At 39.0% G+C, this 16,119-nt stretch overlaps 1 protein-coding gene across 11 annotated transcripts in view; it reads left to right on the forward strand.

The window, feature by feature from the left end:
• ildr2 (immunoglobulin-like domain containing receptor 2) overlaps positions 1 to 16,119 on the forward strand; it is a 129,766-nt gene that overhangs the window by 57,333 nt on the left and 56,314 nt on the right. For 4 of the 11 annotated variants that reach the window (XM_069888516.1, XM_069888515.1, XM_069888517.1 and 1 more), the window contains 2 exons: positions 4,933 to 5,031; positions 5,874 to 5,952. The exons of 5 other annotated variants lie outside the window; for them this stretch is intronic. In XM_069888516.1, coding sequence (XP_069744617.1) covers positions 4,966 to 5,031; positions 5,874 to 5,952 — 145 coding nt within the window. In that variant the 5' untranslated portion in view covers positions 4,933 to 4,965. 2 more of the 11 variants (XM_069888525.1, XM_069888526.1) reach the window with 2 other exon arrangements.

Consider the following 16,119-nt stretch of genomic DNA (forward strand, 5'->3'; position numbering starts at 1 on the left):
CAAAAGAGAGTCCTCCCCAAAGTCACTGAGTGTCTGTAGATTCACCTCCAGTGCTTCTGTAGCTCCCACAGCCACACAGAGTCCAGTCCAAATCATTGACAATGTGAGCTCCCAATTCGAACCTCTGACACAGTCCGGGACCCTTCAGTGCCATCAGCACCTTCTCACATCCCGATTCCAATAATTAGCACCACTCCAGCCAGTTTGAGGTAGGTCTCCAGCAGTCTATAGTCCAAATCAAATAATTTCTATACAATGTAAAAAGAAGCAGCCCCAACACTGACCTCTGGTGGAACACCACTAGGTATGGTACCTAACCAGAATAGGATCCATTTATCTCTACTCTCAGATTCCTGCCAATCAACCAATGCTCTCTCCATGCTTGTAACCTTCCTGTCTTCATTTAGTTTAATTTACAGTTATTGTGGAACTTAAAGTGGAAACAGAACCCATAGTTATGATTATCTGAAATTAAATTATAGGGGACTCTGAATTTCTCCTTGAATATTAGAGATGCGACAGATTATGTTGTGTTTGTATTGTATATAGATATGTTTTTGGAAGATAAATTGGGGCAGGTTTTTCTAGTGTAGGTCACATACAAACACTTAAATCAGATTTTATTTAAAATACTGGAGCTCTTCTCATGCTAGACAGGCCAGCACCAAGAGCCTTTGCAAAAGCTTTGGAGAGTGCCCAAAAGACTTCACTAGTGCACTGTTGTTTACAAAAGGGCAACAGATGAAAGAACCTGTCGGAGCTGCAGATAGTCTGGAGTGGAACTTGCTGTTCTAACACGGTCATGAGGTTTTGCAAGCAGATAGAGTCAAACAGGCTTTCTCTCAGAGATAGAGAAAGAGAGAGGGAGAGACAGAATTCAGTTCTGCAGTTTTACAGTCAGCAGCAGCAGTAGCTGGGACAGGAACAGGACAAGCTGACAAGCTTGTGGAAAACCCCATTTGAAAGAAGGGTTGTGACTGCTTAGTTCAAAACCCTTGTGGTTCATGCAAGTGGAGAGGACTGGCTGCCTAATGTTTCACTTGAAATAAGAGAAACAAAAAGGAACTCTGTGGTGACCTGAAAGAAAGAAGTTATCATCTGGAGAACCCTGATGGGGCAAGTTTCTTCCGCAAGACACTGAAGTTGCTGATTAAAAAGAAATCAGTTGTGAGTGTCCAGCGAACAATCAATCTCTCTCTGAAAACCAACAAGAACCTTCATGAGCGGTTACTATTTACCTTTCAAACACCAAAGTCTGGTGAACTTTATAAATGTTAAATTCTGTGCACAGTATAAGAATTGCCTGCAACCGGTAAACTTGGAGGAATGAGAAGTGAGATTGGACTGTGAATCAAAGAAGTTTTCTGAACTTACACACACATGACATACACCTGTGCTTAGAATTAGAAGGATATTAAGTTAGGTTAGTTAAGTCAATAGTGATAAGTTAAAATGTGATTCTGTTTTCATATTTAAAGATAATTAAAAGCAACATTTGTTTAAGTAACCATTTGTCTTGGTGAATATCTATTGCTGCTTGGCTTTGGGGTCCTCTGGGCTTGTAACAGAGAAAACCAAATTATTTTTATCTGTAACTAAAATTACTATGGCTTTGGTACTTGCTGGTACTTTAGGAATGATGTTCAGTCTGACCTAGTTTTCAGGCATCTGTACCTTCTGCCTAAAGGTAGCAATGAGAATGGTTGTGACCAGGTTGGTGGAAGTCCTTTAAATTGTTGGGTTCTTTCTTGAGTCAATGCCTCACATTGATGTCTGCAGTGAATGAGAGGTCAGAGGCTGTGATGGACCTGGTTACATTTACAACCTTCTGCGGCCTTCTATGTTTTTGGCACTTGTATTGCCAAAGCAGGGTGTGATGCTACCAGCCAGTATATCTTCCACAGTGCTGTAGAAATTCGAAAAAAATATCTGATAGCATGGCAAATCTCTTTGAGACATTGGTGTGCCTTCATGGTTGCCTAAAATGCTGATATGGCGGTGAAAGTGCAGGTAAGAGGTTCGAGGAATGACAACCCTGGACTTAAGTTGATACTAAAGATATAGCATTTATTTACAAACGCAAAACAAGCATCAGTATGCTTATATGCGAACCAGTTAGGTTCACCTCACCACGTAGGTCATGCTACTATCAGGAAGGAGGTATAGGAGCCTGAAGACAGACACTCATTGTTACAAAAACAGCTTCTTCCCCTCCGGCATTAAATTTCTGAACACCACCTCACCTTTTCTCTGCACTCGTTATGTTTTTTAAAATCTGATATTTACAGAACTGTAATTTATAATGCACCTTGATCTGTACAGTACTGCTGCTGAATGGCGAGACATTTCATAATACATGTTCATGACAATAACCCTGATTCTGATGCTGGAGGAAAGTTCATGGGGCAGGAGGAGCACACGGAAACAATGGGACGGTTGGGTTTGTGGATCTTGGATAGGGGGTAGAACTGGGCAGTGTGGGGTTGGGAAACAATGAGTTAGAGGCTGTGGAAGTGAGATAACTGAAAGTAATGAGTTCAGAGATAATGTGTGAGATGTGGATTAATGATTTTTTGTGGGGTCCTTTTGAAGAGGGTAAGGAAGAGGTGTCTATGAGTTGTCATTTAGCTTTGACAAGATGAAGGTCAGTATGCATGTGTGCTCATGTTTATACTCCTGGGGCTAGAAGCTGCCACAATATCAATTCGCATGATTTCAGGTGAGGAGGATGACCAATTGGAAAGTGATGTAGGTGGATCTGATATTCATGGTCATGAAGGAAGTGGTCTTCAACCCATTTTCTATCTGACCAGTGAGGCAATCCTCAGTGTTACAGGAAAGGTCTTCTAAAATATGGACTCCCACGAACTTGAAGGATCTGACTTTCTCCATCTCCTTCCATTCAATTCAGACATGTATGTGGTCCCTTGGCCTCTCCTTCCTTAAATCAGTAATAAGCTCTTGCATTCTGAAATGGAACTGCCAGCCCCTTATCATATTTACCACTCAGACAACATAATGTTCTCTCTGTTCCACCTCTTTAACATCTCCAATGTGACCTCCACTTTTGGTAACTCACCATCAGACATCAATGCACTCTTTGCCACTTTGGATCTAAGAGGAAAGAAGTGAGATTTCTGAGTCCTGTCTTGAGTATGTGAACAAGCAGGGTTAGCCTTCAGAATCTGTCAAAGTTAAAAGTTATTGACAATTGAAAATGAGGCTCAGCTGAACACCCTGGTATGTGAATGAAACTTAACAATAACTGATACCTTTTAAGTGTTACAAGAAATCCATTGTATTCATGATACTAATCCATATTATTAGAGGTGCGAAATACTCGTAATTTTGCATATGATGCCAATGGTTAGGGGAGTTTATTAATGAGCCTGATCTCAGGGTGCAGGTATATTATTGCAAAAAAGCATTTTATTATTATCATTACAGAAGTACATCTTTTAAAAATAAATCTTGACTTGGGTGACACTAGCAAAATTCAAATTTAAGCTTTCTTTTTTTTCTTTGGACTCCCACAGTCATGGTCGACCATGGTGCACCTCTGGTAGTCACTGTGGAATGGCCTCTCCAGGGCACAAAAAAGTTGATATGGAGATCCGACTGTTGCCTATGCAGGACACCCCTCTCCATGCCAATGACAGGTCCAAAGGAACGATGAAGGTCGATACAGTTTGGTGCCAGCAGCATCGCAGGAGTTGCTTGAGTGTAACAGTCAGCCACCTTTGGGACTCTGACCGGATTTTTCCTCGGGGTTTACTCCCAAAGCCTTTCCCATGAGCGAGTATAGCCACAAGGCAGTGGAGGTTCGAAATTGGGAGTTCTCCCTCTCCTAGATGAGTTACCATGTATGGGTAATGAGCTCCATCTGCCTGGAGCAACTGGTTTCAAGGTGCCAGTGACCCACCTTTGCCTATTCTCCTGTCAGTCAGTATGAAGGCCAGGAGATGGACTTGGTTGTCAGAGCCTGTTTGAGCTGCACGTCATGAAGAGCATTTGTGCAGCAGTGGGAGCTCATCCCCACTACCACTCTTTGACTATGACAACCTTTAGAGCCTAATGCCTTTCATAGTGTTTGGGTTAAAACATAATGATAAGTGAAAACTACATTTCAAGTTCAGAGAATTTCCATGATCAGTACTAAAAGATCCAATTCTAAAACAATGTGAGAATATTTTTGTTATTCTGCCAAATTCTCATCATGTTAATAGTAAGATAAAATGTTGAATTCCCTATTGTTGATTAGTTTTATTGAATTTCTATTTTCGTTAATACAAGTATTGATCCAGTATGTGAAAATAAAACAATATAGCCAAGAGTATGTGGTTTTACTGCAGTTGTGTTTTTCAAATGCTAAATCATGCAAGAATGTTTGAAGATGGGGGGGTGGGGGGGGGGGGCACGTGGCCATGTAAAGGATCTGAGCAGATGTGTTTTGAAAGAGGTCTCCGTTTATATTTTTTAAAAAGTATTAAAAATAAAAATCATTTAATATACGTGGATAGCTCTGGAAAGAAAGGAAGTGAGGACCCCATTTTAAGGGGGAAAATGGGGCCAAGAGAGGAGCAGTTTTAAAAGATGGCGCTGAAGGGAGGAATTCTTCTTTGGAAGATTCCACGGGCTTCTGGGCTCTATTGTTTATGTCACTGTCAGAGCTAGGGATGTGTGTGTGTTTCTTAAAGGGGAAATATTTATGTTCCTTGAAATGGAAATGTTTCTTAAAAGAGAAATGTTAAGGTATTTTAAATATTGGAAAGATTTTATTGTTTAGCATCTGCCATAGCAGTGCTACTCAATAAATGCACATACAATTCAGAGATACCAGTGAAATGACTCTTTTAAGTCACTTCCACTTCTGGCACCCGAAACCAGAAGTGACATCATGACACAACCACCGCTCTCCCATGTCACTTCCAGTCTGGACATTTGAACCGGAAGTGATGTCACGACATGTCTGCAATCCATTCTGACAGCGTGGGCAGCGTGGATGACGGGAAGCCCACACCATCTTCCTTGGTGAGTATACCACAGCGATCCAGCCCATCCTAGGCCGCCACACCTTTATAATATTTTGGAAAATGGTTTGGATTAAAACACTAAAGTTTATTAGTCTTAATATTAATGGGTTAAATGGGATGCTTAAGAGAAAACGGGTCTTGGCATACCTGAAGAAATGGAAAGCAGATATAATCTTTCTGCAAGAAATAAATCTTACCAAATTGGAACATGGTAAATTAAAAAGGGGATGGGTAGGACAAATAATATTATCATCTTTTGGTTCAAAGACAAGAGTGGTAGCAATTCTAATTAATAAAAATACACCAACATTAATAGAAGATGCATTGATTGACCAAGCCAGAAGGTATGTAAAGGCACATTGTAAGATTTATGGAGAAGCATGGACATTTATTAATATTTATGCCCCAAATTATGACGATGAAGCCTTTATGAAGGATATATTCTTAAAAACAGCAGAGAGAAGACAAAATATGTTGGTTGGAAGAGATTTTAATTTTTGCATGGACCCAATACTAGATAAATCTGCAAGAATAATAACGAGGACAAAAGCGGCAAAAACCACAATTTTGTATATGAAGGATTTAAACCTTATCAACATATGGAGGCAATTAAATTCCAGCAAGATAGACTACTCCTTTTACTCAAGAGTACATGATTCACATACAAGGATTGATTTATTTTTAATGTCTGCCTAGTTAAAAAGTAGAGTGATAAAAACAGAATACATAGTGAGGCTTCTATCAGATCACTCACCACAAACATTAACTGTCACAATAATGGAAAAGCGTGATTCCCCTGTAGTTTGAGCAGTCTGATTTCTCACCTTTGTTTTTGTACAGGGTGATGATGATGGCATCACGAAGGTCCTGAGTCAGCTTTCCTTGGTCCCAGCAGAGCATGAAAAACTCATGCAGTTTGGTATGCAGAGCTTTGCCGCCAGCCTTCCAGACCTCTGGGGGGATTCCATCCATACCTGCTGCTTTGCCACTTTTCAGTTGTTCAATTCCCATATATGTCTCTTCCCAGGTAAGGACCTCATCCAGCTCTAGACTCAAGGGTTGTTGAGGGAGCTGGAGCAGGGCGGATTCTTGGACTGAGCGGTTGGCACTGAAAAGGGATTGGAAGTGTTCTGACCATCGATTGAGGATGGAGATCTTGTCGCTGAGGGGGACTTCTCCGTCTGAGCTGCACAGAGGGCTTTGGACTTGGGGTGAGGGGCCGTACACCGCCTTTAGTGTCTCATAAAAACCCCTGAAGTCGCCAATGTCGGCGCTAAGCTGGGTTCGTTTGGCGAGGCGAGTCCACCACTCATTTTGGATCTCCCGGAGTTTGCGCTGAAGGTGGCTGCATGCAAGACAGAAGGCTCATTTTTTCTCTGGCCAGGAAGGCTTTGCAAGGTGAGCCATTGCAGGCAAAATCTTCGCTAGGATTCTCCTTAATAGACTAATACCTAGTGTCGCCGAAAATGTCCTCCCAGAATCACAGTGTGGCTTTCGCGCAAACAGAGGAACTACTGACATGGTCTTTGCCCTCAGACAGTCCAAGAAAAGTGCAGAGAAAAAAACAAAGGACTCTACATCACCTTTGTTGACCTCACCAAAGCCTTCGACAACGAGAGCAGGAAAGGGCTTTGGGAAATACTAGAGCGCCTCGGATGCCCCCCCCCCCCCTAAGTTCCTCAACATGGTTATCCAACTGCACGAAAACCAACAAGGTCGGGTCAGATACAGCAATGAGCTCTCCGAACCCTTCTCCATTGACAACGGTGTGAAGCAAGGCTGCGTCCTCGCACCAATCCTCTTTACTATCTTCTTCAGCATGATGCTGAAACAAGCCATGAAAGACCTCAACAATGAAGACGGTGTTTACATCCGGTACCGCACTAATGGCAGTCTCTTCAATCTGAGGCGCCTGCAAGCTCACACCAAGACACAAGAGCAACTTGTCCGTGAACTACTCTTTGCAGACGATGCCACTTTAGTTGCCTATTCAGAGCCAGCTCTCCAGCGCATGACGTCCTGTTTTGTGGAAACTGCCAAAATGTTTGGCCTGGAAGTCAGCCTGAAGAAAACAGGTCCTCCATCAGCCAGCTCCCCACCATGACTACCACCCCCCCCTCCCACCCCACATCTCCATCGGGCACACAAAACTCAAAACAGTCAACCAGTTTACCTACCTCGGCTGCACCATTTCTTCTGATGCAAGGATTGACAAAGAGATAGACAACAGACTCGCCAAGGCAAATAGCGACTTTGGAAGACTACACAAAAGAGTCTGGAAAAACAACCACCTGAAGAAACACACAAAGATCAGCATGTACAGAGCCGTTGTCATACCCACGTTCCTGTTCGGCTCCGAATCATGGGTCCTCTACCAGCATCACCTATGGCGCCTAGAACGCTTCCATCAGCGCTGTTTCTGCTCCATCCTCAACATTCATTGGAATGACTTCATCACCAACATCGAAGTACTCGAGCTGGCAGAGTCCACAAGCATCGAATCCACGCTGCTGAAGACCCAACTGCGCTGAGTCGGTCACGTCTCCAGAATGGAGGACCATCGCCTTCCCAAGATCGTGTTCTATGGCGAGCTCTCTACTGGCTACCGAGACAGAGGTGCACCAAAGAAGAGGTACAAGGAGTGCTTAAAGAAATCTCTTGGTGCCTGCCACATTGACCACCGCCAGTGGGCTGATCTCAACTCCAACTGTGCATCTTGGCGCCTCACAGTTCGGTGGGCAGCAACCTCCTTTGAAGAAGACCGCAGAGCCCACCCCACTGACAAAAGTCAAAGGAGGAAAAACCCAACACCCAACCCCAACCCACCAATTTTCCTTTGCAACCGCTGCAACCATGCCTGCGTGTCCCGCATCGGACTTGTCAGTCACCAATGAGCCTGCAGCAGATGTGGACATACCCCTCCATAAATCTTCGTCCGCGAAGCCAAGCCAAAGAAAAAGAAGAACCCCAACCAACCAATTTTCCCTTGCAACCGTTGCAACCGTGCCTGCCTGTCCCACATCGGACTTGTCAGTCACCAATGAGCCTGCAGCAGACGTGGACATACCCCTCCATAAATCTTCGTCCGCGAAGCCAAGCCAAAGAAGAAGAATGGAAAAGCAAGAAAATGTATACAGATGGAATCTCAATCCTACACTTCTTAAAATAACAGAGAAGCATTTTGAGAAACAAACCAGCTGTATACCAGTTATTTGATATGGGACACAATCAAAGAATACCTGTTTTTATTTTTTATAATTATTTATTTTTCACACTGTGAACCATGTCAACTAAAATATGTACAAATGTTTCTCATTAAATTTACACAGCGATCTTTTCTCCCCTTTTTTCCCCTCTTTCTTTTCCTCTCCTCTACCCACCCCTCTCCAAAACCCATATTCGACATATACAATACAATAAAACCATAAAACAATATCTTCACACAAATGAAAATAAACAAGAAAAATGCATTATCTATTTATTACACACTGAATCTAGTCGATTTGTCTTCTTATCATTTTCATTCTCATTTTAGGGGATGGAGGTCGTAGGCAAGCTCTCTCTGATATGTTCCATGTATGGTTCCCAAATTTTTTCAAACATTGTGACTTTATTTTTTAAAGTATATGTTATTTTTTCCAATGGAATACATTTATTCATTTCCATGTACCATTGCTGTATACTCATGCTCTCTTCCATTTTCCAGTTTGACATTATACATTTTTTTGCTATCGCTAAAGCTATCATAATGATTTTTTTTTGCACTTTATCCAATTTGCGACCTAATTCTCTACTTCTTATGTTACTTAAAAGAAATATCTCTGGTTTTTTTGGTATGTTTTTTTTGTAATAATATTTAGTATTTGATTTAATTCTTCCCAAAACATATTTACTTTCGTACATGCCCAAGTTGCATGTAATGTTATTCCCATTTTCTTCTTACAGTGAAAACATCTATCTGATATGTTGAATCCCATTTTATTTTTATTTTTGAGGAGTACTATATACCCTGTGTAACCAATTATACTGTATCATGCATAACCTTGTGTTTATTGTATTCTTCATAGTTCCAGAACATAACTTTTCCCATATTTCATTTTTATCTTTATGTTTAGATCCTTTCCCCACTTCTGCTTAGGTTTATAGTTTATTTCATTTTCCTTATCTTTCAGCTTAATGTACATGTTGGTTATAAATCTTTTGATTATCATTGTGTCTGTAATCACATATTCAAAGCTGCTTCCTTCAGGTAATCTCAAGCTGTTTCCCAATTTATCCTTTAAATAAGCTTTCAACTGATGATGTGCAAACATTGTACCATGAGCTATTCCATATTTGTACTTCAACTGTTCAAATGTTAATAAATTATTTCCCAAAAAACAATTTTCTATTCTTTTGATTCCTTTTCTCTCCCATTCTCTAAAGGAAAGGTTGTCTATTGTAAAAGGGATTAGAGGAATTTGCGTCAATAGTAATTTTGGTATTTGATCATTCGTTTTTCTCCTTTCTAAGTGGATCTTCTTCCATGTATTAAGTATATGATGCAGTACTGGTGAGTTTTTATATTGCACCAGCTTTTCATCCCACTCATAAAAGTATATGTTCCGGTACCTTTTCCCCTATCTTATCTAGTTCTATCTTAATCCAGTCTGGGTTTTCCCTTGTCTGGTAAAAATCTGACAAATACCTTAATTGTGTGGCTCTATAATAATTTCTAAAATTTGGTAACTGTAAACCACCTTGATTATACCTCTGCTAATTTATCTAACGCTATCCTTGGATTTCTCCCTTTCCACAAGAATTTCTTTATTATACTCTTTAGTTCCTTAAAGAATTTTTCTGTTAAGGGAATTGGTAATGTTTGATATAAGTATTGTATCCTTGGGGAACACGTTCATTTTAATGCAGTTTACCCTCCCTATCAACGTTAGCGGTAATTTTTTTCCATTGTTCTAAGTCTTCCTGCAATTTCTTTATTAGTGGCTGATAATTTAGTTTGTACAAGTGGCTTAAATTATTATCTAACCTGATCACTAGGTATCGGATTGCTTGTGCTTGCCATTTAAATGGTGATTCTTTTTAAAATTCTGTATAGTCTGCGTTACTCATTGGCATCACTTCACTTTTATTTGCGTTGATTTTATACCCCGATATTTCTCCATATTCCTTCAATTTCTTATGTAATTCTTTTACTGATACCTCTGGTTCTGTTAGGTATACTATGATGTCATCAGCAAATAAGCTGATTTTATACTCTTTCTCCTTTATTTTTATCCATTTTATTTTATTTTCTATTTTTATCAGTTCTGCCAAAGGTTCTATTGCTAAGGCGAACAATGAAGGGGGATAATGGACATCCCTGTCTAGTTGACCTACTTAATTTAAAATGACTTGATACATATCCATTTACTGTTACCTTTGCTAATGGTCCATTATACAATGCTTTAATCCAATTTATATATTTTTCTGATAGATTGAACTTCTGTAATATTTTAATTAACTAATTCCACTCAACTCTATCAAAAGCTTTTTCTGCGTCTAGAGCAACAGCCACTGTTGGTTTCTTATTTCCTTGAACTGCATGGATTAGTTAATAAGATTGCAGACATTGTCCGCTGTTTGTCTTTTCTTAATAAATCCAGTTTGATCTTGTTTTACTATTTTAGTTACACAATCGGCCAATCTGTTTGCTAATAATTTTGCTATTATCTTATAGTCTGAGTTAAGTAGAGATATTGGTCTATATGATGCTGGTGTTAATGGATCCTTCCTCATCTTTGGTATTACTGTAATTATTCCTGTCTTACATGAATCTGGCAAGTTTTGTGTTTCTTCGATCTGGTTCATTACTTCCAGGAGAGGAGGAATTAATAACTCTTTAAATGTTTTATAAAATTCTATTGAAAATCCATCCTTTCCTGGTGTTTTATTGTTCAGCAGCATTTTTAATATATCCTGTACTTCCTCTATTTCAAATGATTTCATTAGTTTGTTTTGTTCCTCTTCTTGCAATTTCGGCAGTTCAATTTTAGCTAGAAATTCCTCTATTTTATCATCTTTCCCCTCATTCTCAGTTTGATACAATTGTTCATAAAATTCCTTAAAATTTTCATTAATCTCTGTTGGATTATATGTAATTTGTTTGTCCTTTTTCCTTGATGCCAGTATCGTTCTTTTAGCTTGTTCTGTTTTAAGTTACCAGGCTAATATTTTGTGTTTTTTCTCCCAGTTCATTTTCATTATGTTCTTCTCCACCTTGTACGTTTGTAATGTTTCGTATTTAAATTTTTGTCCGCCAATTCTCTCCTTTTCATTACTAATTCCTTTTCTGTACTTACTATCTCTCTTTCCAACTGCTCTATTTCCCGATTGTAATCCTTTTTCATCTTAGTCACATAACTTATTATCTGCCCTCTAATGAAGGCTTTCATTGTGTCCCATAATATAAATTTGTCTTTCACTAATCCTGTGTTTATTTCAAAATTTGTTTTAATTTGGCGTTCAATAAACTCCCTAAATTCCTGTCTTTTAAGTAGCATGGAGTTTAACCTCCATCTATATGTTCTTGGTGGGATGTCCTCCAGTTCTATTGCTAATAATAGGGGTGAATGATCTGATAGTAGTCTAGCTTTATACTCAGTTTTCCTAACTCTCCCTTGAATATGGGCTGACAACAAAAACATATCAATTCTTGAGTAAGTTTTGTGTCTACTCGAATCATATGAAACTTCCTTCTCTCTTGGGTGTTGTCTCCTCCATGTATCCATAAGTTTCATTTCCTGCATTGATTTAACCATAAATTTGGCTACTTTATTTTTTACTTGTCTTTTGTCCAGTTTTATCTAACATTGGGTCCAAATTTTGGTTAAAATCCCCACATATCAATATATTTCCTTATGTGTCTGCAATTTTCTAAAAAATATCCTGCATAAACTTTTGACCCTCCTCATTAGGTGCATATATATTGAGCAAATTCCAAAATTCTGAGTATATCTGACTCTTTATCATTGCATACCTCCCTGCCGGATCTATTATTTCCTCCTCTATTTTGATTGGTACATTTTTGTTAACTAGCATGGCTACACCTCTAGCTTTTGAATTATAGGATGCTGCCGTTACATGTCCTACCCAGTCTCTCTTTAGTTTGTTATGTTCCACTTCAGTCAGATGCACAAATGTTTTATCTATTTTTTCCTTCTTCAATAAATTTAGCCTCTTCCTTTTAATTTGGTTATGTATTCCATTAATGTTTATAGTCATATAGTTCAACATGGCCATCTTGTATCTTGCATACACCTCTTTTCCACCTCTTTGCCACCTCCATCCCCCTTTTCCCCATTTTCATCTCTTAGTTTTCTCTTATTACACTTAATGTCGACAACACATTTAAGACATAAAGTACTCCTGCAGTTCCCACATCCACTAATACCTTAACCCCAAAAGTTACCCCCCCCTCCCTGAGTTGCCCCATACCCGTTGCCAGGCAACAACAACTCCCCTTTTCATTTGGATTGTGATCTTTTTCGCAGCATCAACTGATTTTGCAGTGAAGGTTATTCCCCCTCCACCCAGCCCTCTCCAGAAAACACTTTTTAAAAAAAAACACATATAACAAAGCGCTCTCTCTTTTTCCCCCTTACTCCCTTCCTTCCCTTCTCTTTTCCCTCTTTTAGTTCTTTACATATACATTGTTTTTACATCTTTATATATACTTTATCGCCATTCTTCATTCTAGTTACATCTCTTCATCTCTTCTCCTGTCCTGCAAACGTGCTGAGAATTCTTGCGCTTTCTCTGGATCTGAGAGCAGTCTATTTTGCTCCACTGGTATAAATATTTTAAGCACGGCTGGATGTCTTAATATGAATTTGTAACCTTTTTACCTTAAAGTTGATTTTGCTGTATTAAATTTCTTCCTCCTCTTTAAGAGTTCAAAACTTATGTCTGGGTAGAAAAATATTTTTTGACCCTTGTATTCCAATGGTTTATTATCTTCTTTAATTTTATTCCTTGCGTGTTCCAGTATATTTTCTCTTGTCGTGTATCTCAAAAATTTTACTAAGATGGATCTTGGTTTTTGATGTGTTTGTGGTTTCAGAGCTAATGCTCTGTGTGCCCTTTCTATTTCCATTTCTTCCTGCATTTCTGTCATTCCCAGGACCTTTGAGATCCATCCTTTTATAAATTCCTTCACGTCTGTGCCTTCTTCACCCTCCTTCAGGCCCACTATTTTTATTTTGTTTCGCCTACTATAATTTTCCAACATATCAATTTTCTGCGATAACAACTCTTGTATCTCTTTAATTTTTTTGTCACTTTCTTCCAATTTTTCTCTTGAGTAATTTACTTCCATTTCTACAGCCATTTCCCCCTCTTCCACATTCTCTACTCTTTTCCTTATTTCTGTCATTACCAGTTCTAACCTTTGCATTTTATCTTCTGTTCTTTTCATTTTCCTTTTAATTGCATTAAACTTTAATGATAACCATTCTTTTAGTGATCTCATTTGTTCTTCAAAAAAGACTATCAGTTTTACCTTTTATTTTTCTTTGTCCATCAATTTTACCTTCTATTTCTCTGTGATGATCTTGGTCTTCTTCTTCCTCTTCTTCTGTGTCTGTATCTGTGTTTGTGTCTTCTTCTTCTCTTTGTGTCTGTGTCTCTTCTGTTTTTCCTGATGAGCTGCTTGTATCTTCTTGCTGGGCCTCTAATATGCAGGTCGATAGGACTAGTGGAATTATATTTTGGGACAGACTAGAAGGACTGAATGGCCTGTTTTCTATGCTGCAGTGTTCTATGGGTCTAAGCTCTGAAATTGATGTGAACAATGAATATAACTGTACATCTTAACAAATCAAACTGGAGATCTATTAATAGTGCAGAATCTGAAGTAGCATGTGTGGGTTTGAAATTCTGCAAAAACAAATATTTCTACTGGAAACAAGACAGGAGTAGGAAGGCAATATTAATCAAGATTGATAAGAGATAAAGAAAGTATTGTTTTATTTCATTTTTTTTTTGTTTGGAAAGCTTGTAAATCAGTGTAGCAGAATAATTTGCAGTAGATTGTGCCAAATTTACTTCTGCAAATACTCGACATGAACATGAACCTCAGTGGCAATTCCCCCACATTATTTTTGGAGAAGTAAATCTCAGTTGGCAACGACCTGATGTCAGTGCCCATACATGTGTGGTTTCAGGAAGTTCAATTTACCCAGTAAAAGCAGTGAGCACGCCTTGTTATTTTTTTCTCTTGTGAAATCTGTTCCTGTTATCTATACCTCCTTTGTGGTCAATCTTCCTTGGTTGCAATTTAGAGGGAAAGAAAAAAATTGTTTTGATAACCAATACTGTTCCCACCCATTGAAGAAATCCATGCTCTTTGCAACAAGTGCAGTACTCCGTATACTGTTATGTGCAATTCTTAAATGTCTCTGCTTCTGATGCATTGATTTCTGACCAACCTAGTAACTTTTAAGATGTTGATAATCTGACTTTCTAAAAGGGTTGAGCAGTTGGAAATATCATGGAAAGATTTCAATGGATAATAGCTTTTCATTAATGTTCTCATTTAATTGCTAACAGAAAGTAAATGAGCATATCATGACTTAAAAATATTACAAAACATTTGCAAACTTATGCTATTTGAAGGCAAAGGAAAAGAAATGAGACTGAGGCAGCAGGCTTTAAGAGGAAGTCTGATTGAACTAAATCAAGGTTTCTGTGACAAAGTTTAGAAACACTGGAGAATATTTGAAAGACAACTAGTTAGAAATTGGATTTTACCTGAAAAGGGTGTTTTATTTAATGTTATTTTGTTCCAGTGCCATATAGGATGACACTAAAAACAAATCCCAAAATTGGAACCTCTTTAAGTTAAGAAATTGTTTCTGTGAGTTTCTCCCTTTCAATAAGTGGTAAAAACTAATCTGGTCCATAAACTCGTGGAGTTAGTCCAATGAAAGAGCTTTCTCTTTGGCAGCCTCAGACAGGAATAGATGGAAAAGTGAGGGTGCAATAATGGCAGGAGGGCGGGGGTGGGGAGGAAATGGAAAAGATATCAGCAAATGGAGAACCCCATGACCAATAGAGAGGACTCATTTACACGTTACTGTTAGTAGGGTCAGCACCCAGCAAAAGCTTCAAACTGTGCTCAGCAGATTTGGCAGTGAGATTTTTAATACGTTTAAACATATGGAAAAAAATGTATAAAATGTAAAATTGTAGTAAATCATGCATAAAACTACACAAACAAAATGCACTACGCAAAGCTAAATAATCTTGCAATCAACAAATCAGATCGAAACTCAAAAATCCTCCCACCTCCAGTTACAAGTCTCAACCATCTGAAACCAATAGACACCGTGAAGGGTGTGATATCAGACATCATCCCAGCTGCGAGGACTGAAGATCTGAGCTTCAGAAGTAGCTATGTCTACAATCAGTCTGTTCTTGCACAGTTATAACATTGGTATCTACTTGACATTCTGAGAAGTTGACCACATTTAGGCCCTGAGTCATGGGGGGGTGGGCATTCACGGGCATTTCCCCCCCAAATGAGGTATTGTGACCCCTCCCACCCACAGCCCTAGCATTATTAGTGTCACTAGCAAGTGATATAAGCAGCGCGTTTGTCTGTTACGTTGGAGGGAGGGGGAAGTGTGAAGGTGGCAGCACACAGTGGAGGTTCATTGTAGGTAGGTAGGTACACCCCTCCCTGTCAGATTGTGGTTACGCTAATGCCCTCCCAATTAGACTTGTTCTGACGCTGACCCTGACGTGTTCAGTTCATAGGTCAGACAATTCCAAACTGCTGCAATTGATCTGCAAAGAGCTGGAAATATTCAGCATTGATGCTATCATGTGGCTCTTCCTCAAAGGCTAGTGTAAATATCAAATGGGTTACTATGTTGCTACTGTACAAACATTGGTCAGTGTTGATTAATTTTTTTAAAGCAACCTTTTTTAAAAAAAAAGCAGAAGAATATTTTTCTGTTGGTGTTGTGCACAAGTTTTTTTTATCCAGAATTGTCCATAAGTTATATTTGTTACATCAGCAAGCCTTGTGAGATGTATGTGATATAAA

This window comes from Narcine bancroftii, chromosome 7, assembly GCF_036971445.1.
Source record: "Narcine bancroftii isolate sNarBan1 chromosome 7, sNarBan1.hap1, whole genome shotgun sequence".
NCBI lineage: Eukaryota > Metazoa > Chordata > Chondrichthyes > Torpediniformes > Narcinidae > Narcine > Narcine bancroftii.